The sequence below is a fragment of the Orcinus orca genome, chromosome 6, assembly GCF_937001465.1.
Source record: "Orcinus orca chromosome 6, mOrcOrc1.1, whole genome shotgun sequence".
Lineage (NCBI taxonomy): Eukaryota > Metazoa > Chordata > Mammalia > Artiodactyla > Delphinidae > Orcinus > Orcinus orca.
In genome coordinates, this window is record NC_064564.1 from 50,907,761 (window position 1) to 50,933,190 (window position 25,430).

At 41.9% G+C, this 25,430-nt stretch overlaps 2 protein-coding genes, 1 long non-coding RNA gene and 1 pseudogene across 3 annotated transcripts; 3 read left to right on the forward strand and 1 right to left on the reverse strand.

Annotated features, from left to right (window-relative positions):
* The first annotated feature begins 5,037 nt into the window (after positions 1 to 5,037).
* On the forward strand, positions 5,038 to 5,708 carry LOC125964696 (interferon omega-1-like). The gene has a single exon (XM_049711079.1). It carries the CDS (start codon positions 5,095 to 5,097, stop codon positions 5,680 to 5,682), a length of 588 nt encoding a protein of 195 aa, XP_049567036.1. The 5' UTR covers positions 5,038 to 5,094; the 3' UTR covers positions 5,683 to 5,708.
* Positions 5,709 to 15,732: 10,024 nt separating this feature from the next.
* LOC101288804 (interferon alpha-13-like) lies at positions 15,733 to 16,306 on the forward strand (annotated as a pseudogene).
* A 176-nt stretch (positions 16,307 to 16,482) lies between these two features.
* LOC125964712 (uncharacterized) lies at positions 16,483 to 18,925 on the reverse strand. The gene is made up of 2 exons (XR_007477948.1): positions 18,763 to 18,925; positions 16,483 to 16,971 (listed from the first exon to the last, which is right to left on the reverse strand). It is a non-coding gene; the product is annotated as an uncharacterized LOC125964712 (long non-coding RNA).
* A 2,017-nt stretch (positions 18,926 to 20,942) lies between these two features.
* On the forward strand, positions 20,943 to 21,519 carry LOC125964702 (interferon alpha-3-like). Its single transcript, XM_049711085.1, has one exon. It carries the CDS (start codon positions 20,943 to 20,945, stop codon positions 21,486 to 21,488), a length of 546 nt encoding a protein of 181 aa, XP_049567042.1. The 3' UTR covers positions 21,489 to 21,519.
* The last annotated feature ends 3,911 nt before the right edge of the window (positions 21,520 to 25,430 follow it).

Consider the following 25,430-nt stretch of genomic DNA (forward strand, 5'->3'; position numbering starts at 1 on the left):
CTGTTTCCTTCTCCATTAGGGTTTCTGGCTGTCAATTTCCCCTTAAGACTACAAAGCCACCAATGGAAAGCAGAAGCTGAGTGAAAGTTCTAGGTTTGTCAGAAACTCTCATATGACTCCACGCTCTCCGCCTGCCAAGCACTGCAGGTCCAGACTGTCCAGACTCCCAGAGAAACACAGTAAATAGATGGCACCCTGCCCAACACTGAACAGTGGTGGAGAATCCAGGAGCTCACCTGTGCCTCTATTTGCACACTTCCACGTGCTGACTGCACTAGGAGGAACTCACCTGGTTCAGGACTCTTATTTGCTCAAAAAGCCCAAAGCGCAGGAAACATGGAGTTGAAAGGCAGCAGCAGCTTGAGAACTTGGAAGGAGAACAGAGATGTTTAAAGCGTTCACTGGAACAGCGGCAGGTCCTCAGGACATGGAAGAACTCAGATCAGCTGCACCGAGGCAAGTGTTTCTCCAGAACATTCCTTTTCAGAGAAGAAAAGAATGAGGTGCATGCGATAGCACAGAGTTCTCCCATGAGGATGTGGCCACTAGCAGTGTCCCCAGCACTGATACCACAGCAGCCTGCGGAGTCTTGGAAGGGACGAGGGTTACCTCAGTGCCAGCTGCAAACTTGTTTTGTCCTTAGGACCCAGCAAGTAATCACAGAGCAGGGAAGGATATTCCTGGGGACAATGCAATCCAAGGAATTTCTTACATTCCATCATGATGTCTTTGCCCCTTTGAAAGACAAACAAAATAAAACATGCTTGAATAGAAGGGACACAGGCAGGGATTTTAATATATTTAGCAACAACTGGGGTAGAGCCTTTCCAGCAGGGCAGGTATCAGTAACATGCACACTGGAAGGTCACAATTTCTAAAAGCAACAAAGAGCTAAGTGGAACTTCATTTATTTAATTTAGGCACTTTGGAAAGAGGACACTGATGGATCAATCATCTTTCTATTCTTTCCAGTTGGTGCATATAGCACTGAGTAGGTACTTTTAAAGTCAGAAGGACATTTAAAGTACATTTAGAGGTTTGGAAACCTTCCTAAGGATTAGGGTCCTAAAACAAGCAGAAACCATTCCTATATTACTGCTAAAAACATCATTTTATTAACAAATGAGTTTTTAAATAATATTTTTATTTCAATTCTTCAGTATTATGATGTTTTAATGGGCTGAGGCTAGAAATTTAAATAAAGACAACTATACAAGGCCATGAGGGTGACTCTGGAGTTCAAGCCAGACTCTCCCTGCTAAGGAGCCCATTAAAAACGTTCACTGCTTCTGTCTAGGAAGCGCGTATGCTCTTCCGTCTTGGTCATACATAAGGCCTCTTCGGTACCCACATCTTAACCAACAGTTGGACCAATAAAGAGTAGAGATTCTTATTTGGACTCTATCAGTAAACAGATGGATGTCCAGCCTGGACTGTAGGTGAGAAATGGAGGTGTCTTCATTGAGATTGAGAACAGCAGGCTGACCTGAGGAGGTCTCCTGGGAAATCAGTGAGGTCCTTGTTGACTGGAAACAAACGACAACATAGGAGCTGGGAGTTCAGTTTTTGGGAGGACTTACTGAGGACTATAGCCTGGAGGACAGCCTCTCAGTCAGCTCTGACGAACGGCTCCAAGGACAGAATGGGGATGTCAGTATATATGTGATTGTGGTGAAGGGGATACGTGCAATCAAGGACACATCTTGGGAGAAGGTTGCTGCTAGTCATGAGCAGCATTTGTCACTATTAATGATTTTAGTGCTTTTCTAAGTATGAGAAGTTGCAAAAAATTGAATTCATAGAATTTCTCAGGAAATTATCTAACTACCTGCAGGCCTATTCTGTCAGCTTTCCCAGAGCAGAGCGTGCCCCATTCCTGAACTCCTGTCAGGGCGTGTTGGGGTAAGGGACTGCTGTGGCTAATGACTTTATTCTTGTAGAACCAGATGGTGAGTGACTTTTTAGTTGTCATCCTGAAGGAGAAACGTCAGAGTTCACATGGCTAGAAATTGTTAGGTGCTTTTTTTTTTTCTTAAACTCACAAGAAAACTCAAGCGTTAAAAATACGTAGATTCCAGGGGTCAGCTCTTCTAGGGTTAATAAAGTTATTTTACCATATTTCATTGAAGAAATCACTCACGAAATCTTACACTTGGCAGTGCGTGGCTTGTGTGATCTCAGTTCCCTCACCGGGGATTGAATCGGGGCCATGGCAGTGAGAGTGCCGGATCTTAACCACTAGGCCACTAGGAAACTTCCTTTTTTTCAATAGGCAGAAAAATCTATTCCCTTCTAACTACTTAATAGTGATTTTGTCTATTTTGATTAGAACTTAAAGTCAGTTCAGTGGACTCAGACCACACCTCATGTAGCCCTACAAAACCACAGACAGTAACCCTTTGGCATCTTAAGTGGAATAAGGGTCCTTTGTCATCTCACTGTCCTCTGTCTGCTTATTTCGTTGGTTCCTAAATATCATGTTCATATGCAGTCTTCACTTTCTTTAATGGATGCTTTCAGACAAATCATTGTAAGCACCCTAAGGTTTGCCCTTGTATCTTTGGTACATTTGGAACAGTTCATTCGTCCAGATTTATATTTCTCTCCAGTTGTATAAGTGAGTTGGATCCAATAGTGTTATTGAGAGTGTTGAGTTAATTTCTTTTTCTATTTTCTGGCTGCGCCACGGGGCATGCGAGATCTTAGTTCCCCGACCAGGGATCGAACCTGTGCCCCCAGAAGTGGAAGCTCGGTGTCTTAACTACTGGACTGCCAGGGAAGTCGCTAAATTTTAAAGAACTTAGAAAGTGGCTAGTCCATTAGTAGCAAGCAATAAAATTCAGTTCTTACTTTTTAATATCACGATTCCTATTAACCAGATAAGATCAGGATCTTTTGGAATCATCTAATTCCCTTCCTTTAATTCTAGTTTTCTTAAAGTACCCTTCTCATTGCCTGAATGCATTTATCACCTAGACGGATGCTCAGCAAGACGGATCTTGCTGATCCTCCCAGACAGGGTTAGTGTTCTAGCAACTGGGGTCCTGGTTGCCAGTCACTTGTGAGCTGGTGGGTGTGACTTCTTCCTTCTCTCCTCAAAACTGATCATTCATGGATTAAATGAAAGAAGAATGAGGGAGCTGGTCTTGCGAAGCTGAAGGCCATCAACTGACCCGGGACTTGGTCTTTTCTGAGCTTCTGGCAGAAGCAACCATGTTCCTGTCTTTCTGTTTTTCACATTGGCCTCATCCTTCCCCTCTGACGTAGCCTCGTCCCCAACTCTGCTGCACTCAAGTTAGCTAACTTAGAATCCGGCATTGTGTCGGGGGAAATCACTTCCCTTCTTTCACATTCAGGACATTCAGACTCACATTTGTTTTCTTTATGCCCACAAGACTGCTGTCGACTTTTACTTTCTAGGACAGTTGCAGTGATAAACAAAAAATCTAAAGTTTGAAAATGATAGAGACTGGAGCCCCTTTGCCTTTCTTTACCTCCCTTTATTGTTCTTACCTCATCATGAATTAGAACTAATGCAGGAGCAGCGAGACAAATCTTGTCCAATAAGTCACTAAGTGAATATAAGTGACAAAAACTTTAAATGAAAAATTACACACAAGTAAAGGAAAGAAGGCGATTTCTCTCTGACCTAATCCTGGGCCTCACTGCCCTGCATTCTCAGAGGGAGACAGAGACAGAGGAAGGGAGAAGCCCACTGGCATCAACTGACTGAATGAACAACTGAACCTCACTGGTTTCTGTGACATAAGCTTTAATGAGAGACAACACCGTCGCTGAATTCTCTGCCCCCAGCTCAGAAACTTTGAGCATAACAAGTGTTGACTAGTTTTAGTAAAAGAGTTGAATAATAAAATTTGTATTTGGCAAAATAAAAATTATGTGCCTACTCAGGGTAAAATGATTAGAATTGGGTAACTCCTCCACCACCTTAGAGAAAACACACTTTTGCTCTCAGCATCTGAGGGCTGCTGACACTTCTGATACCTGAGGACATGGGTCAGGAGGGGAGGAGGTCACCACTGAGGACTAGGGTCCTTCACACAAACACTCCGGGGGCAAGGGTGAGGGTCCTGGAAGATGAATTATTTCCCCAACAAATAAACAAGCCCCTCCACAGATAGGAGATTGTAAAGTCCTCAGGATGTGGTGAGCCTGCCCTCAGGGTGGGAGTCCAGGTTAGGAAGGGGACTCTGTCACTCTAGAGGAGAGGGTGTAACTAGATGTGATCTCTCCCTTGTGACTGAGGTGCTGCTGGGGAAATACAATTGTCTTGGAATTAGGATCTCCACACCCATATTCTCCTGAAAAGAACCAGGATTCCTGGTGGGGGTACTGGCCCAGCCTGTGGAGGACTATAGGTCTCCAGTAAGAAAATGGTGGAAAGAAAGGACAATATCTATAATAGTCCTCACCTCGTGGTCCCCTGAAGCATGACCACATGGACGTGAAGGAACATGTTCTAGAAGGAAAGGAAACATGGGAGAAGCTCATGGACTCATAATAATCAGCCTCTTCTCTAAATCAAACACTAAACAAAACCCATCTTTTGTTTCAAACAGCCTATGCCAGAGTGATCTGGTAAATCCCTAAGCAAATACAGAAAGCATACGGCTGAGAGAGCCTGCCTTCCTAGGTAAACTAAGAGGTAAAAATGGAACCTAAGATCAGGGCTAAAAATTTGTTCCTGGAACAGAGAAGACCAACATTTATGCATGAAAGAGATATAGAATGTGCGTATTTACAAACCTACATCACTTCTGACTTTAAGACGAAAACTTTTCTCATTTGATTAATAAATATCCATTTGGATGGGCACATCTGAAATTACTGGGAAAATTAAACTTCTTGCAAAATTAATAGTTTAGAATGATGACATCTTCATAGACCATACTGAGAAGATATAAGTGAAAATCAAAAAAAGGAAGTAAAAGGGTATAGAAATGTTTAGAAAATGAAAATTACTGTGTTCCCTATTTAATGGCCTTGCTTAGAAAGAATGTCATCACAGAACCTACCCCCAAGGTTCCCCCGGACGCCCGTCTCAGCCAGGCCAGCAGCAGCCTCATTTGCCCCATGACCTTCGTGCTCTCTCTACTGACCGCCCTGGTGGTGTTCAGCTACGGCCCTGGTGGATCTCTGGGCTGCGACCTGTCTCAGAACCACGTGCGGATTAGCAGGAAGAACTTCATGCTTCTGGGCCAGATGCGGAGAATCTCCCCTCGCTTCTGTCTGAAGGACAGAAAAGACTTCGGTTTCCCCCAGGACATGGTGGATGGCAGCCAGCTCCCGAAGGCCCAGGCCACCTCTGTCCTCCACGAGATGCTCCAGCAGGTCTTCCGCCTCTTCCACACAGAGCGCTCCCCTGCCACCTGGGACACCTCCCTCCTGGACAAACTCCGCACTGGACTCCATCAGCAGCTGGAGGACCTGGACGCCTGTTTGGTGCAGGCGATGGGAGATGAAGAAACTGCCCTGGGAGTGACGGGCCCTACACTGGCCGTGAAGAGGTACTTCCAGGGAATCCACCTCTACCTGAAAGAGAAGAAATACAGTGACTGTGCCTGGGAAATTGTCAGAGTGGAAATCATGAGATCCTTGTCTTCATCAACCAATTTGCAAGAAAGGATAAGAATTATGCATGGAGACCTGGGGTCACCTTGAAATGATTCTCATTGACTAAGATGCCCTATCACCCTTGCACACATGTCTTTAGTCATTTCAGAAGGCTCTTATTTCAACTTTAATCACAGAATTTATTGTATTAATTCAGCTACTACTTTGTCAGTAGTGATAAGCAAGTATATGTTAAAATTATTCAGCTTCAGGGCATCAGTCCCTAAGCAATGACTACCCTGTTATTTATTTATTCTGTTTATTTGTTTATTTATTTATGTATCTTATTTTTATATTTTCATATCAATATATTTATACTTACATTGTATTAAAATTTAGAAAATATTCACCTTTCCATTTCATTAAATTTGCATTTTGTTTTATTTATTAAATTCTTATGAGAGAAAACTTCTTGAGTTTTTTAAGTTCTGAAACCTACATTCTTATCTTTTTCTGTGTAAATTTATTTCAGACTAGTATTGGTCCATTTTGTCCTTTGGAACAGTCCTACCACTTTCATTTCAGGAAATGCTTGTCAAAAGGTGGAATTCCATGGAATTGAGGGAAGTCCTGGAAATTATGGAGAATGGTTAGTCCTGATGTCATAGGTGTAACTGATTTATACCACCAGGAAAGAGTGGTCGGTGCAAATACCTGTGGGAAGGAGTCATCTCCTCGAGGGAAGCTGGTGACATATGGTGTTGACTGGCCAATCCTGGCACCTTCCTCTCACCTTCTCCCCGGTCCTGCTTTACTGAACCATTCATCCCTTACACATAACTTCAGTCCCTCCACCTCACTGACCAGCTACACAGCTGCTCTGGTTCTGTGCAGGTTTCCAGCTTCCAGGTTTCTGTTAGAGTGAAAGCCACAGGAAGAGAGCACAAGTGAAAGGAGAGTTCTAGGATTTTCAAAACCTCTATGAGAAGGAGCCAGGGTTCATGGCACTGGATCCCAGCTCTGCTATTAATAGCAGTGTGACCTTGACAAATAACACAATCACTAAGCTCCCTAGTTTCCTCATCTTTAATATGGGGACAGTAGTAGTATTTTTTCATAGGATTATTCTCAGGATACAGTGAGTAAATATACACAAGAGGCATAAAAGTGTGTCTGTCAGAAATAATCAGGACTGTTAGAGTCACAGAGTGGCTACCATCGGGGAGGAGAAGGAGAGCTGCTCTGAGGTAGCAACTGGAAAGCAACATAAGAAACATGCTAGGTCCTGGGCAAAATCTATTACGTTTAACTTGGGTGCTAGTTTCACAATGTATTCAGTGTGTGAAATTTCCCTGTGCTGCATGTTGAAGATACTTGCAATTTCTGTGTATTACACTTCTTTTTTTTCAAAACAATAAATTTATTTATTTATTTACATTTTATTTTTGGCTGCATTGGGTCTTTGTTGCGGCGAGTGGGGGCTACTCTTCCTTGCCGTGCGCAGGCTTCTCATTGCGGTGGCTTCTCTTGTCACGAAGCATGGACTCTAGGCACGCGGGCTTCAGTAGTTGTGGCACACTGGCTTAGTTGCTCCGCGGCTTGTGGGATCTTCCCGGACCACGGCTTGAACTCGTGTCCCCTGCATTGGCAGGCGGATTCTTAACCACTCTGCCACCAGGGAAGTCCTTGTGTATTCTACTTCTGAAAGATTTTCTGGGAATTAGTAAAAATTCTTTGAGAAAGAAGGATCAGTAGAAAATACTTGGATCTACTTTAAAAATGAATAATATGGACATAACAGAGACCTCAAATAATGTAAAAAGTCACATTTTTCATTAATAATGTTTGTTGCTTCTTTAGTATGAGAAAGGCACAAAATAGCTTCTGAACTCTTTCATTTTGGGGGCTTTCAGCAGCAACGCAGAAGCAGGAAGAAAAAAGCAGGAGCTATGAAAGGTAAGGTTCTGCTCTCTAATCCTGGGCTCTCCCGGGTTTGATCTTAGTTCTCTTCTCCATACAGTCCCAGGTCTATAATTGCTGGCAATGTCACCTCCTAGAGCCTGTACTCTCAGAAAATAATGGCCCCCCCAGAGGAGAGACTCAGAGCTAGAAAGCAAAGAAGTCAGGACCTGGGACACTTCTAACCCAGGCTCTGCTCGTCCATGTGAAAGCTGGGCCATGGCGCTTACCCATCAAGTGACAGTGTGAGACGTGGTGGAACAATGACTGTTTTGGGGGCAAAATTTTGGGTAATGACTCAGACAACTTAACCTCCCTAAGTTTCATAGTCTGTGTCTGGGAGAGTCCCAGGATTGTTGTGATGATTGCCTGGGGCAATGTGTGTGAAAGAGCTTTGAAATGACACCGCTCTACACACATGGACCTTACTATTAGTGTCATTGAACCTCTGACCTCGAATTCTAGTTCCTGGGCATTAATCTTGAAAGAATCTCTTCCCAGTAGAACAGTCTGCTCAGCATGTTCCACTCTCTCTTTGCTTCCACTCTCCCTAGACACACCCAGGCTCCTATTTTTGGTTTGCAGAGCTCACCTGAAAGGCACTCATGTGACATCAGCCCCACCCTCTCTTCAGAAAGGTGATTCATATCTTCTGTCATCTCAGGCATCCCTCTTGCTAGCTGGCCCTGTGGAATTCCAGGGTCCTAGTCCAGCAGGAGGTTGACACGAGGGAGTCCCACTGGGAACAGATTACGGAAGGAAGCCTTGGGGTAAGGCATCTTCTGAAAACAAAATGGTCTCTCTCAAAAACAGCAAAGTTCATTCTTCACAAGTAAATCGTTTCTTCTAAAAAAGAGTGTTTTCTTTTGTCTCTGCTGCATTTGGGGGAAGGATGCAGTAGTCCAGGAACTGGGTCTAGGGAAAGGAAGAGGTTCTCCAGTTCTGATTGAGAGCTGACTTTGAGTGTTTGAGGCAGAGGAAGGTTAGGGAGAGAGTCTGACAGTGGCCTTGCACACCCTCTACCATCTCAGCCACCTTCATTTGTGTCATGATGAATACAGCCCTTCACAAAGCAAATACAAAAGCGTAGGAATTTGACAAATGCTGAGGGGCTTTAAAAATTGAGAAAATCCATTAAAGAACGAGTCTCAGGAACTGGACTTCCCAGTCCTTCCCCTTCTCCATCATGATACTGATCTGTAAACAGCCGTGGGTTGGAATGTTTCGGGTTACACAGGCACATAGATTCCCAAATGTCCCAATCAGCCTCTAGGAACAGAGACAAGAAACTTCACATATTCCCCAAAACAGCACTGGAATTTGGCATTCCTGAGGTCTCAAGTTCAGAAGGAAATGGAACAAACCAGAGGACCCCAAATATTTTGATGGAGAATAACTTTCTTCTAACTCCAAGGCCTTCTTGCGTCCTGATGAAGGCTGGGCAAAGCAGCTCAGCTCCCCAGTTCTCAATTTAGCCTTAACGAAAGTGTACAGCTGAGGACTTTTCGCCTTTCCTTTCTCATGGGACAGGCTCTGCAGCAGCAGGGATGCAGAACTCCTGGCCATGTTTGTGGTTGAGCAAGCAGGGACAAGAGGAGGCCAAAGGGGAGGCAGAGCAGTATAGGATCTTAGCAAACCTGGGAGTGGAACTGCATAGTCTTATCAGGCTTAGGAAAGAGATCTCCATCTACATCAGGTACCGTAGCACTCAGCTCACTCTCCAGCTACACTTCTTATTCCCACCCAGTAACCTGCACACTGTTAGGGACATCATTGGTCCTCAGAGTTGTTAATAAAAGCGATAAGTGTAATAAGCTGAACATAGTTGTGTCAGTAAAAGTGTTTGAAAATGACAGTCTTGCTGCATCTTCTCTTGTGGGTTACTCTTGTCTTCTCAGGTGACCAGTAAATTTGTTAGCTCGGCATCTCCTTATCTTCCTTCGGCTTCATGCATGATTTAGGGCAATTGTTTTCTTTTTCCTACAGTACAGTTTTCTCAGCTTTAGAATAGGGATAATGAGACTACTATATTCCATTCAACATACCATCGCATGTTATATGCTCTATATCATGAGAATATAACAAGTCATAAACTTATCTTAAGTGAGCAGATTATTTTAAGCACCAGGGACATATTAAACATAGCAATGATAGTTGTTATTGTGACAGGTATGCACAAAGGAGTAAAAGCCATTATTTCATGTCCACTCAAAAGATACATAGTTTTTAAAGTTTTTTTTGATGTGGACCATTTTTAAAGTCTTTATTGAATTTGTTACAATATTGCTTCTGTTTTTTTTTTATGTTTGGGTTTTGTGGCCCTGAGGCATGTGGGATCTTAGCTCCCCTACAAGGGATCGAACTCACGCCCCCTGCATTGGAAGGAGAAGTCTTAACCACTGGACCGCCAGGGAAGTCCCCAGAAGATATTGATATAATGCCATATTTGTGCCTTACTGAGCTCATAATTTTGTTATGCAAAAATTCTACCTCTGTGAATTAAAATAGGATCATCTTTTTAAGTATTGTGCAAAGCATACAAACACATTTTTAAATTCTACTAGCAAATGCAATATTCTCACAGATGTACCAAACACTAGATTACAAATACCTATGGATCTCTAGGGGACATCAAAACAAAATGCAGTCAGTGCATTGGCACTGAAGATATTTATCAATATTAAGTAGAAAGTAATATATTAAATTTACATCATGCTGAAATTAAAAGCATTTTGATGCAGATTACAAATTTTTATGCAATTTATGCATAAAAAATGACATTTTGAAGTAGTGAATAAAACTCTCCAATGAAAAATCCTGATTAAATATATAAAGCTGAATGCTTTATCTATGAAGCCTTAAGGGTCTTCTAAGACCCTTGCTTAAAACAAAGGAGAGGAAAAAAATATCTTGAAAATTGAGATTAATTTCTTAAGATACTTATTAGGTCATAAGATATTGCCAATAAGCTACATCTTACTGAGGTTAGAGATCAACGTGAAGCAGCCTTGGCTGACATGTCCGAAGCATCAGATACTTGTTATTATACCCGCCATTTTAAAGTTTGACGCTCATCTGGTCTTCCTGTCACCACCATCCTCTGCTTTTCTGCCCCTCCTTCTCTCCTCCCTTTGTTGACTCCACACTCTCATCTTAGGGAATTGGTGTTCCTCAACGATCTATGCTAGTCCCACACTTCATCCTCTCTGCACATACAGTCTCAACCTCCCAAATAGTTCCAAACGTCCTCTCTATGATTGTTGACTTCCATATGCATGTCTTTACCCAGGGTCACATCTCCAAACAAATGTCATTAGCTCCAAACCCTCATATTTACCTGCTACCCTAGATGATCTCCACACATGGCCAAACTTGACCAGCATGTAATTACCTGGCAAACTCCTGCAGACCCCTGGGATGCCAGCTTACCAACTGCTCTTGCAGAAGCTTTCCCTGATCCATGCAAGCCCACATACTCCGAAGAACCTGTACTTTCCCTGTCACAGCATTAGCATTCCTTTCATTGAACACCTAGTTACCCATATCCCCACCAGACTGCAAGCTCTGTGACAGCGGGCAATGTGTCTACTATTTTCATTGCACCTGGCACCCACCACAGTGCCAACAATACAAGGGATAGTCACACTTCTTTGTTGAAGTTTAAATTCCATGATTCTATAATATATTTCACAGTTTATTGATCATGCAACTGCTGAAACTGAATCAGCAACCATTAGACATGCTTTCTCCGAGAAAGAACAAGTAAAAGAGAATAGCTCCAGCTGCTATAACCTGTCATAATGCCTTGTGCTTCTCCTTCATAACCTAGAAAGGATTTCAAGCTAATTTTTTACTCTTTAATGCCTGTCTTCTCTGACAGAGTGCTCCATTAAGAAAGTAATATCTTTGTTTTATCTACCAATATATTAAAAAACACAAGTAAAATCCTGAAAGCAGAGATACTTCAAAATATTTTAAGGACCAATGAAATGAATAAAACTATTTATGTTCCTGTTGGATTTTAAGGCAGATTAAAGGTTTAAGGACACTCTGATTTTCTTTAAGAGTATGAGTTAAACCTAACACTTAAAATATACCTTTTGCACCCCCAAAGCAAAGGAAAACAAGATACAAAGCTGACCATATCATAATATGAAGAATAAATTTGGTAAATATAACAATCATCATAGAGAAATAAATTCTAATTATTACAAATTAAAAATAAATTTTCTCTCCATTCAAAAATATTGTTCCACTTACTGTTGAAAAACAATGTCCTGAGATGACTCGATGTATTTACAACTGAATCAGAAGAAAAGTCATTGAAGGGAGTGAATATGGACGCGCTAGAGGCCACCGCTAAGCAGAGAAGACTCCATTGTAGAAGATTGGGTCCAGGTCTCCTTTTCCCACTCCTGGGTTCTCTGAGGTTGAACATACAGGGAAAGCACACTCTGATTTTCACGCCTTAACTTCCACTCTCATATTGTCCTGGGCACAGCAGCTGTGGACTTTCTTTTCAGATCGAGCCTGGTCCTTTGGAAGTTCTTCTAAGTCAGGCTGGAGTCCTCATTGCCCAGCAGGGTCTTTTCCTCTCCATCTCCTGCACCAAACTAGTCTCCAGATCTGCCCACTGTTGATCAAGCCCACTGAGGAATTTCAGCTCTTTGTGCTGAAGACGATGGAGAAGTGCTGTATCGTCTCATGGAGAATGAGGCGGCCTGAGCGTTTGGGAACTGGCTGTCAGCCAGCTGGTGCTGATGGAACCTGAAAACCTCCTTGTCCTTCAGGCAGGAAAACAAAGAAGATTCTCCCTGTTAGGGGCAGGACTGTGAGGGTCTCCTGCTTTGGCAGGCTGTGGTTCTGGGCCAGGTGACAGCTAAGGGTGCAGACAGGGCTGGAGAACATCATCCTGGGTGTCCTCAGTGAGGAGGGTGGCAGGCCCCGGTGAGCCTGGTGATGCAGGTGTCTGGCTGTGGGAGCCTGTATCCAGCTGCTGTGGGTACCTGCCTGCAAAGGAGATTCTTAAATAGGCCATTTATGGGCAACATAGAATGTCACAACTTCAATTCTTTTATTACACTGAAATTAAACACATTCCTGGAACATGAAAGAGTATCAATCCAATAGGATGTATTCATCTAAATGAGACCCAAGGTTGAAATAAAAACCTGAGTCTCAATATATCTCTTTTTCAGTTCTAATACGAATACTTAGAGGTTTGACCCTGTACTCTGTTTTGCCACTTCTTAAATTGCACCAAAATACAACTAGCCTCACCTCTCTGCATTCTCCTCTAAAGGGACTCATACCTCAGATTTAAATTCTTCCACATTTCTTTACAGGACCATAGCTCACATTTTCTGAAAGTTTACAGATAATGGTGACAAAAAAATGAACAGCAAGGGTGAATTCATGCAGTTCTCTTCATTCTGTCACCAGAAATGTTCTGACTGCGTATATATGTGACAATGCGCTTGGCAATGTGGATTCCAGGAAAGTGAGGCAGGGATGGTGACTGCCCTCCAGGGAGCAGGGAGGACAGACTTTAGAGGCAGGATTAGGATGAAGGAAGCACCACGGGCTCAGTGCAGCTGAGGGCCAGTGCTCAGAGCTGATGAAGAGGAGGGCCTGGGAGCAGCAGAAGGCTCCACTCTGACAAAAATCTGGGGCTCCTGAATTTAAATGACATCAGAGTTTCATTTCCTCTTTTAAAAAATGGAGACAACTTTAGTTGTGGTCACACAAGACATTGCCTAGATCAAATAAAATAAAGTTTGCAAAGTACAGGCTGAGAATTTGAACAGAGTGAATGATAGAAGGCTTTTGTATTAATATAACAAATGGTAACCTGTATAGTCCACCCTCAGCCCAGCCAAGAGAAGCTCTGACTACAGGTTCCTTAACACTCAGCGGTCTGCATGTTGAGGCCCCCAAATGCAAACTCTAGGAGAGGGATTGCCTGTAGGCCTGCGAAGGAGTAGAGACCTAGTCTCCACCCTTAGAGCAGTGTCCGGTACATTAAGGAGAGAAATCCTACGGCACCTGAGGCTCTTTGCAGCATCTAAGAAAGTGTTTTGACCTCCTCCCACAAAAAAAAAGAAAAAAAAAAAAAAGGCTGCTCTGTGACTAGTATAAACGAGATAAATAGTCCTTTTCCTCACCTTATTTTGTTTCAGACCACCTCTGGTGTTAATTTTTAAGACACAGATTAAATTATACCTTAAAAACAAACATAACCTCAGAGAAAATGATCAGATTTGTGGTTACCATAGCCAAGGGGGTGTGAGTTGAGAAAATCAGAAGGCAGTCAAAAGGGTTTTTCCTTCCTTTAAAAAAAGACATTAAAATAATGTTGTAGAGACCAGGAAAATGGTAAGAAATATATATATGAGGGAGAGATGATGAGAATTAAAGCATTCCTAGATTTTCAGCCATGGAACAGCACAATACTCTAATTCAAAAGCTATTTCCTGGGTTAGCATTAGGGCAACGTTAAGCTAGTACTTCTCTTAAGCACGAATGGTAAGAAGGCACCAAATCTAAGTCATCAAGGTAAAGGATGTTTTAATGCAACATTTTAAAATGAAAATTAATACCAAAATATGCACGAGGAACAAAATATAAAAATTTTAAGTAAAGAAATGAAGCTGACCTCCATTTGCATGGCCCTGACAGTCTTACAAAGTAAGCCTTCATGATGTAAATGAAATCTGGGCAAATTCCACTTGTGTATAAAATTCCTACTAAAGAAAAATGAAAAAGTCTGACCTGCTAAACGTCCTCAATTGCTTGTACACACCAACTCTTCTTTCTAACCTTATAGTCAAGGTGAGGTCCTGGGAAAGACATTTCAGGAACATGAGTTAAAAATCAGTTAAGACTATCACGGGGTCATTAGAAATTGTCAAACATGGTAATTCCCTCAATTAAAAACAAGCAAAAAAGTAATCTTGACAATATGAGTTAATGAGTTGGCTTCCATTAAAGATAGAAAAGTAAAACTATATTAAATACTTGGGGCTTCGCAGGTGGCGCAGTGGTTAAGAATCCGCCTGCCAACTCAGGGGACACGGGTTCGAGCCCTGGTCTAGGAAGATCCCACATGCCGTGGATCAACCAAGTCCATGTGCTGCTACCACTGAGCCTGTGCTCTGGAACCCGCGAGCCACGACCACTGAAGCCTGCGCACCTAGAGCCTGTGCTCCTCAACAAGAGAAGCCACCACAATGAGAAGCCTGCACACCGCAATGAAGACTGAACCCAGCCTAAAATAAATAGACAAATAATTAATTATATGAAATACTTACTTTAGTATAAAGACAATATAGTTTAAATAAAGTTTAATAAAATGCTATATTTTAATATGAAAATATATTTTAATATTCTACGCTTAATATTGAAAATATTTTAACATAAATTTATAAAAATATCAAACATTTAAAATATTTAATTTAAATATCATATGAATTAAGTTAAATATAAAATTAATTTTAAAATGTAAAAAAAGGCTGTGAATTTTTTTAATATTCCTACTTTTCAGATACTCAATACTTTCTCCCTCACTTTAACGCTGTATCCTTGAAAGACTCCATGAAGTCCCAGAGAATCTACAGGGGCGCTCAGCTCCCGCGTCCTCGGCCCCGGTGGTGGCCGCGCTCCGACTCACCCCTCAGGGCGTCCCCAACACCGTCCTGTCGTCCCATCGCCGCCGCCGCGTTCCCCTTTCTCTGGGCCTTCGCTGTCTCGCGCCAGAAACGAGCCCGAATCGGAAAAATCGGCTCCCTTTTCTCTGCGGCTGGGGATCGCTCTGATTCCCCACCTCAGACCGCTCAGAAAAAGGCTTCTTTCCCAAAAATTGCCTCGCTCAAGTTTCTGTGAGAAAATAAAGCGCAAAACTCAGGGGAAGCCTGAAAATGCAAAGTTCTTGTTCCCAGCCACACAAAAATTCTCTGGCGAGGCCGCGACAAGGCTTCCTCTTCAACACTCAGCACCGAGAAAACCAAGGTGTTTCGCGCACTATGCTGATTGTTAAAGCAGCCTCAGGGACTACTTTTCGCCCTGTCTCTCGAGCTGCAGGAGACAGCTGCAGAAGGCAAACTTAATCGTCGGCGTTTCCCAAACAAACTCTGCGCCCTCTACCGGCCGCCTAGGGAAGGACGCTGTCCACAGTTCCAGGGAAGGAAGCTTCCCTCCAATTAATTGTTTGGCGGTGCCCACGCCTCTCCTGGCGGCCGTCTAGTGAATCACCCTTTCTTAATGGCCCAGATCTATTTGCTAGTGGCAGGAGTGCTGCTCTGCTCTATCCCTGCTTACTCTCTTGGCTGGAACTTGCCTAGAAGCCATAGCCAGGAAAACAAGGACGTCTTCCAACATTTGGAACAGTTGCAAAGAATCCCCTCTCAGTGGTGCCTAAAGGACAGAACCGACTTCAAATTTCCTTGGAAAAATTTGATTGAGTCACCCAATCCAGGTGACTCAAGGCACCTGTCACCACCATCTGATGCTCCAGCAGATCTTCAACCTCTTCACCACAGAGGACAGCCGTGCTGCCTGGAACAACACCCTCCTCGATAAACTTCTCTCTAGCCTTCATCTGAGGCTGCACCGACTGGAGCAGATGAAAAAAGACAATCTGGATTGTCGAGATTTGGGACGTGCTGCCCGGGAGTATTTCCATGGAATCCATGTCTATCTGAAGGCAAAGGAATACAGCCCCTGTGCCTGGGAGGTTGTCAGAGTGGAAATTAAAAGGTGCCTTTCCCTTATGTAAGAATCCTCAAAGAAATGTCAACAAATACAGAATATTTTTTATACTCGTGACACTTCTCATTCAATTACATTAGTGTTCAAGTCCAAAGCAATCTCGACTTGTGTTTCCTCACAGGCTGAAAAATGTCTGAAAAGAAAATCATGATTTTAAAAAAGGTTTTGACAGAACACAATCTCTTTTCTTGTATAAATAATTTTATAACGTAATTTAAAAGATCACTTTAAGTTTTGGGAGAGGTATTTGCTATTTTCAACACATGAAGTATAGAAAGGTTTTTTGGATAGTGTGGTGTTAAAGATATTTGTCAGTTAACTTAATGCTGACTGCTGTAACGGGTAAAGAGAATGCTGTCAGGAATTTGATCATAATAGAATCTTATCTTTCCCTGGTATAAGAACACAAGGCAGGCATTCCTGATCAGATGGATGTTCTAAGTTGCTCTCCAAAGAGTGATTCGGGGACATGGGTACCCCCTGTTTTGTGGATTTTTCCATCATCAACAGGTGACTGCAAATTTTTCTGCAGTATTTGAGTCTATTCCACTCAGTGGTAAAGGGAAAAAGTCCGGTGCATCACATGGGACGTTTTCAAGGGCCAGGACTATACAGGGCAAGAGCCCTTCTGCTCACATTACATGGCCTGGATTTATCCTCGTGGAAATCTCACTGCAAAGAAGTTGGGAAATTATTGGATGATTAATAGACGAGGAGACAAGTTCAGTGCATAAGACCACTTTTCATCTTTACACTATTTGTCCTAATGAAGTTCTGGGTGGGGTGGAGGGGAACAAGTAATGTTCTTGCTTGCACACACTTCATTAAAAAACAATCTGACCCACAGAGAAAGAGACATATCATTTATATGTGGAATCTAAAAAAAAGGATACAAATGAACTTAGTTACAATATAGAAACGGACCCACAGACTAACAGAAGAAACTTATGGTTACCAGGGGGGAAGGGTGGGGGAGGGATAGTTGGGGAGTTTGGGATTGACATGTACACACTGCTATATTTGGGATGGATGGCCAACAGGGACCTACTGTGTAGCACAGGGAACTCTGCTCAATATTATGTGGCAACCTAGATGGGAGGGGAGTTTGAGAAAGAATGGATGCATGAATGTGTGTGGCTGAATCACTTTGCTGTACACTTGAGGCTAGCACAGCATTGTTAATCAAATATACTCCCGTATAAAATAAAAAGTTAAAAAATATCTCATCCTCTAGTTCTGCCTTAAAAGAAAGAAAAGAGTCAAGTTTGAATATTTATTCTCAGACTCAGTGGTATTATGATTTCAGGTATATTTATTGTTCATTTGCTGAAATAAAGAAAATTTAAAAAAAGAAACAAACCCACAATCAGACCCAAATTCTTATTTCACAAGTTCAGCTTGGGGAAGATCACACGGATGTCACTCAGAGTTCACAGCATCATAGACTGTTGGATCACAGCATCATAGACTGTTGGAAAGAAGCATTCAAATTGATGCCCAAAGGCATAGCCTACAAGGAAAATATCCACAAATGTAGACACAAGTTGCTTCCTTATTGCCTGAGGGAGACGAGAAAAGTATGATCAGGCAGCTCCTTGTAAGTACTTGAGGATGACTGAGGAAAAAATGGAGAGCGACTCTTCCATTTGCGTCCAGGCCCATGATTCTCATCCTGATCTTCTAAGTATTGAAAATGCAAACTTGAAGAAGAAAATATTCCTGCAAATGATCTTTAAAAAAATATCTCACACAATATTCCATTATCACTTCCCTTGTAGAACCATGAAGAATTTCCAAAGTCTCTGTAGATTATCATCCTCTCATACCATATCTATCTAATATATGTTGGTATTGTTCCTTCTCCTATTACTATCATCACTGGTCCCTTCATGAGTATGCATTGAGCTCCTGAAATGCTGGGACTGGACTAGCTGTCTAGGAAACGGGGTTGGGTAAGATGGTACCTCTTGCTTTAGGTATTTTACAGACTTCTGGGAGGTATTCTAAGGACACAATAGGTCAGGTCATGTCTTACTACTTGGGCTTCTTCAACAAAAGAGCATAGACTGGGTAGTTTGTAAAGAGCAGAAATGTATTGCTCACAGTTCTAGAGTCTGGAAATCCAAGATCTGGGTGTCTGCGTGGTCCAGTTCTGGTGAGAGCCTGCTTCAGGTCTCACACTGCAGAGTTCTCCTTGTATCATCATACAGCAGGAGAGGGAGGCATTTATCTCCGACCTCTTTGATAAGGGCACTAATTCCATCGTGAGGCCTCCATCTTCACACCCTAATCAAGTCCCAAAGGGCCCGCCACCTGATACCATCACTTTGGGGGTTTGGACTTCCAAATACGAATTTTGTGGGGACAAAAACATTCAGACCACAAAGGGCATTGAAGACTACATGTCTTGGCATCCAGAAGAGAGAATATATTCATGTAAATAAAGAAGAATGAGCCATTTACCAGGCCAAAAGAGCAGACCGAGGACTCAGAATCCAAACTCTTGATTTCCAACCTGCAGTAATGCTTTAATTATTATGTGTCAAAATTTGGAAATCAAACTGAAATGGACCCCATCGTCCCTTGAAAGGGAATGAAGACACAGGATGAACATGATCATTCATCAGTCTTTGTGAGGAGTCTCCAAAGAATCTCAGTAAGAGTAACGTGGTTAATTGTCTGGTTGCTGTGACCTGTGTGAATCAGGGAGAATTTGAGTTCAGATACGTGGCTCTGTATGTGACATCAAGCTGGTTATTTTCTGTCATGACCTAGTAGAGGACAAATTAGCAACGAGGCCATCCTCCTGAGTTTAATAGAGTGCCGGGCAACGGCTGAAAATTGTGCTGCTCTTACAACTTGAATCCCCAGAGCCATAGGCACCTTAAAGGAAAGAGAATCCTAGTGGTTTTAGCAACAAACTCAGTAGGCATGACTGATACCAGTAGGAGTAGAGTGGGAATACCAGCCACTGTCTATTATAATCCCAGCAAATACGACCGTGATAAAGGAAAATAGCTTGGTCATTCGTAACTGCCTTCCAGTGGGAGGAGACCATCTGAGAAACTGCTTTAGTTAAAAGTACCTGTTGCGTGATTACACTGGGCCTGGTGCCGAGGATACCACAGAGAATACGACAGAGTCCAGTTGCTACAGAGCTGATTTGCCACAGATAGTCACATACCTATTATTTATTGAAAGATCGGAATTAGAGGGGGCTGAGGCCACAGAACATCCACTGCAAAATAAAAGAATTCATGATCAGAGTTGAAAGTGAATTCTTTCCATGATCCCAATCAACATTTATCCAGTTCTCAATTAATTACAAAGATGGTTTTCTTTTGTTTGAAAAGAATAGGCTTGGATTGGAACCTCTGACAGTCCTTTGGGGAATCTGAAATTCAATGCAAAAATACAGAGAAAGATTCAAATCGATGATGATTCCTAAATCATCTGGGAGCAGATCGCTCCCACGGGTGCAAACATTAGTTCTTAGGGGTGCGAACAAATCTTAGCTACTACAATGGTGGGTGGCACTCCAAAGCTCAACCCTATCCAACCCTATCCTTTGTACTCATTTTTCTCTTTGGGTTTTCTTGTGTATGAGACGAGAGGCATTGACATTGAGTGCATGGAAGATACACAATATGCAGGATCAGTGCTACAAGCCATGGTGGCTTGATGTTTCATTACAGGACTTTCTCTCCATCATATGATTGAACTCAAAGTCATAATGTGAGAGGTGCCCTCTGCTTACTTATGAGCTGTCCTTGTCTGTCTTGTGGATTTTGCTTATGTTTGAGCCTCAGTGTGATGTGGGCATCGGGAATTAAGCACAAATAGGTTGTATTTTATTATTTAATTCTAAAAAAGTTATCTAGGAGATCAATAATTACGTCTAGTCCTAAAGAGAAAAAGTTGTTGACAATATCTAGCATCTAGTGAAGTTAGAAATCATTTTATGATATGAATCAAAACTAAAAATTACTTAAAAATAAATGTTAAGAAAATCATTTAAATTGTCAATGGTTTTAGCAGTTTTGATAGATTTTTAAATATATCTATACATTGGTATTCTTATGAAGTATTTGTATAAATTTTTATTGAATATGTAATTTGATACATTCCTATTTATTAAGTAAATGTATTACATTAAAAGTCATTCTGCGCACTTAACCAAAATGTTAAATTAATTGCAGTAGCTTTTACAGTTAATTTTTAGCCTAATTTTTTTTGTCATACTCACCCCTGCATCGAATAAAAAGAAAAAACTTTTCACTTTCTTTTTCTATTTATAAAGTAGAGATACGCATGGAGTACATATTGATGTACCCAGTATATCTGTGTATCAAAATTTCATAGGGGGGCCATATGGAAAAAAATATCTAGAAAGGTTCTGTGGGCAGGAGAAGGGGAGGCAAGGATGAAAAACAGTGGTTGAGAAACACTGCCCTAACCTATCTGGAGAGTGCAAAATGAAAAGCAAAAACAGAAGTAGAAGGTAAGAGGGAACATTCAGAAAATGGAAACCAATTCGCTCCCATTTAAGACCCAGGCCTGAAGGAAGGTCTTCAGAGAACCTAGAGAGCAGGGTTCACAGAGTCCCCACCTCAGCCAGGCCGGCAGCATCTGCAGGGTCCCCGATGGCCCCAACCGTGTCCTTACTCCTGGCCCTGGTGCTGCTCAGCTGCCACTCCAACTGCTCTCTGGGCTGCGACCTGCCTCAGACCCACAGCCTGGCTAACACGAGGGCCCTGATGCTCCTGCAACAGATGAGGAGAATCTCCCCCTTCTCCTGCCTGAAGGACAGAAATGACTTTGGATTCCCCCAGGAGGCGTTTGGAGGCAACCAGTTCCAGAAGGCTCAAGCCATCGCTGTCGTCCATGAGATGATCCAGCAGACCTTCCAGCTCTTCAGCACAGAGGGCTCGGCTGCCGCTTGGGATGAGACCCTCCTGGACAAGTTCTGCACTGCACTTTATCAGCAGCTCACTGACCTGCAAGCCTGTCTGATGCAGGAGGCGGGGCTGGAAGGGACTCCCCTGCTGAAGGAGGACTCCATCCTGGCTGTGAGGAAATACTTCCACAGAATCACTGTCTATCTGCAAGAGAAGAAGTACAGCCCTTGTGCCTGGGAGATTGTCAGAGCAGAAGTCATGAGATCCTTCTCTTCATCAACGAACTTGTAAGAAAGACTCAGGAGGAAGGAATGACACACACCTGGTTCAACACCGAAATGATTCTCAGTGACTAACAAGACCACACTTCCACCTGTGCTGCCATGTCAAAGACTCTCATTTCTGCTCTCATCATGCCCTGAATTGAATGAATTTGTCCAGTGTTTTCAGGAATATTAAGCAACATGATGTTCTACTCTACAGGCACTCGTCCCTCATAGATGCCCATGCTGATCTATCTACTTACTTATCTACTTAAACATTTATTTATCTATTTTAATATTTATTTCACTATTTATAAAGATTTAAATTATTTTTATTTACATAATATTATGTGCATGTATACAATGTGGTTAAGAGAATAAATATATACTTTGTATTAACTCAGTTTATGAGTTTTCTTTGTGCATTAAATTCTTACTAGAGAAAACTTCCTGTTTTGTTTTTTTTCTTTAAAAAAGAAACACCAAGGGGCTTCCCTGGTGGCGCAGTGGTTGAGAGTCCGCCTGCAGATGCAGGGGACACAGGTTCGTGCCCCGGTCTGGGAAGATCCCACATGCTACGGAGCGGCTGGGCCCGTGAGCCATGGCCGCTGAGCCTGCGCGTCCGGAGCCTGTGCTCCGCAATGGGAGAGGCCAAAACAGTGAGAGGCGGGCGTACCACTAAAAAAAAAAAAAAAAGAAAGAAACACCAAGCCTGAATGTGCAACCTGATGAAAGAATGTATGTTACAATTCCTTGACCCATCATTACGATTTTCACGTTAGAAATAAAAATAGACTTCTTCTAGCCAGGTCGTGGGTTGCCCTCAGGACCTAGAGGTGAACATAACTAATCCAATTCTGCTTTGGGTAACTTTGATTTTTTTTTTTAAAGGAAAGTAACCTAAAAACAATAATCAGTTAATACAGGGACTTCCTTGGTGGTGCAGTGTTTAAGACTCTGCTCTCCCAATACAGGGGGCCCGGATTCCATCCCTGGTCAGGGAACTAGATCCTGCATGCCACAAGTAAGAGCCCACATGCCGCAAACAACTAAAAGATCCTGAATGCTGCAACCAAAGATCCCGAATGTCGCGATGAAGATCCTGCACGCAGCAATGAAGATCCCGTGTACCACAACTAACACCTGGCACAGCCAAATAAATAAATAAATAAATTTTAAAAATCAGTTAACTCACAATTAAATTTAATTATTTTAAAAATAGTACTAATTTGTAGTAGAAATTAATATCGGTTAAATTTAGTGCTACAGTGAGAAGGTGGGAAAATGGAATTTCCCCAGCAGAAGGTGGATCATGTCATGCGAGGATATAGAAATTAAAGCAGTAGATATTACCTATAGTTAACTAGTAGACATTTCAGTGCAAATGTCCATTGGATACTGGAGATGGCAATTTATAAGCAATTCCATGAAGTGTAAAGCATGGAACAGAAGAAGTGATCAAACAGGAGGAGAGTATCACATGAGAAAAGGACTGAAAATTGAATCCTATCACCTTAACGTTAAAAGTGAGGGAACGCTACAAAGGAAAGCAAGGGGAATGGCCATATGTTAACAGGACAAGAGAGAAAAGTGAGAACACCATGTCTGAAAGACTGGAACTGCTTAGAAGATTCAATGCATTCGTGAAAACGTAGATGGAAAGTTCTCCTACATTGGGAAAAGAGATGGCATTGGCCACTTAGTGACAGCTTGTTTGGTAGAATTAATCAGCAGAAACCATAGTGGAGAAGGTGGAAGGATGAATAAGAGAAGGGAATGACAATATATACAGAAAATAGGTTTGAGATATTTGCCGTCTGAATTGGAGGAGAGACATAGGGTGGAACCTAGAATGGATGTGGATTATTTTTTTCTCTGCATTGTTTTCCTTTTTTGAACTATTTTTTGCTTCTGAAGAGATTTCATGGATTTGATGTACTGAAAACTCATATCAATGTTCAAGATTTGATTTACTTTAAATCCTGACATTTAATCACTTACAGTGATAATGTATCATTATTTTGATGAATATGATGTTGAATGTCAGTAAGCTGCTCTGCGCTTGAAACCATCCACTACAAGGGAAACAGATAGAACTGACCTTAGTGAGAGCTGATTTGCTGAAATTAATCAGCAGAACCCATTCTGGAGCAAGTGGAAGGGTAACAAGAGTAGAACTCCCATTGTCATTATTTCACCTGGGGAGTCATTTTACTTCTTTCACTCTCATCATAGTCAGATTTGCATTTGTTTTCCTTTTACCTCAGTACATCAAATGCAAGGACAGCTTTCCAAGGAAGTTGAATGGAGAAGCAAATCAATGATGTATTGCACATTATGGAAAATCATGGTATGGGCCCTTTATGTTTCCATTTTTGCTTCCCTCTTAAGATACTCAACTCAAGATGATAAAGGAAGTAATTCAGTAGTAGCAAGACAACCCCTGCCCAGAAAAATACTAAATGAAAAAGAACGTATAACATTACAAAGACTCTGACACCAGGAAAGCAGAGAAGGCTAATTGTATCTAGCATCCTATGCCCTACATTTTTACCACCCTACGTCTTCACTGTGAGATGGAGAATGATGAACCAAGAGGCTCAGTAGAAATGTACTGAATCATCTAATGATGCTTAATAATTACTTCAATATAAGGTTCTGACGCGAGGTCACTAGAAGCTTCTGATGGGAGGTCTAATGGAAAATCTAAGAATACTCTTTGTTAATAATTATTTGGAATAATTATTATGAACTCTGTACTAATGATAAAATGGTGAACAAGATATAGACCTGTCACCTATGGTGGTTACTTGTCAAACAGGTCTAATAAATCTATTTTCAAGAAGACCAATCCCAAAGGATAAGCCAGCTTCGCTGATATGGAAAATAAAGAGGGCAGAAACACAGCCCAGGACTAGAAGTAAACACAGCCAACCTCGTAGGAAGATAACTGTAACTCCTCACCCTAAAGGCCAATTTACCTCAGTTCCTTTTACCCCATACATCATGTTCAACTTTCAACAGAAACTTACCATACTGAAAGGTGAAAAACACAGTTTGAAGAGACAGAGCAAGTATCAGAACTAGACTCATATACAGTAGAGATTTAGAAATGATCAGACCAGGAGTCAAAATGATAGTGATTAAAGTGCAAAGGGCTCTAATGTAGTCATCTATTTATTCTTCTACTTTATCTCAGTCATACTATGTATGGTATTTAAAATAGTTTTGTTCATATAATATCATGTTCACCTTTATAGTGTTTTCAATATAATAAAATATGCTTACCTCTATATTGTTTCAAATTATTTTCTTGTTTAATTTATGAAACTCTCCCCCAGATGACATTTGGATTTTTTTATTCTTACAAAAAGAAGTAGCTTTAATTTGCAAGGCATACTGAAACATGGATGATAAATTCTACTCATAATTCTCATCATTCATTTATTTCAGTGGTTTATATTTTATTTCATTTTTTTAAATTTTATTTATTGTTCACAGTGCTGGGTCTTTGTTGCTGTGCGCAGGCTTTCTCTAGTTTTGGCGAGCAGGGGCTACTCTTCGTTGTGATGCGCGGGCTTCTCATTGCGATGGCTTCTCTTGTGGAGCACGGGCTCTACGCGTGCGGGTTTCAGTAGTTGCTGCACGTGGGCTCAGTAGTTGTGGCTCACGGGCTGTAGAGCACAGGCTCAGTAGTTGTGGCCCACAAGCTTAGTGGCTCCGCGGCATGTGGGATCTTCCCGGACCAGGGATCGAACCCGTTTCCCCTGCAATGGCAGGCGGATTCTTAACCACTGCACCAGCAGGGAAGTTCCAGGTTATATTTTAAAACTTCATATTTCTATATCGGATATTTGATAGTTCTGAGAATACAGAGGTGAAAAGAGAGAATGCCAAACCTATTCTTCTGGAGAGTTCAGTTTGGAAGAGATAAAAGATACAAACACAGTAATCATGCTAAATTATTTCA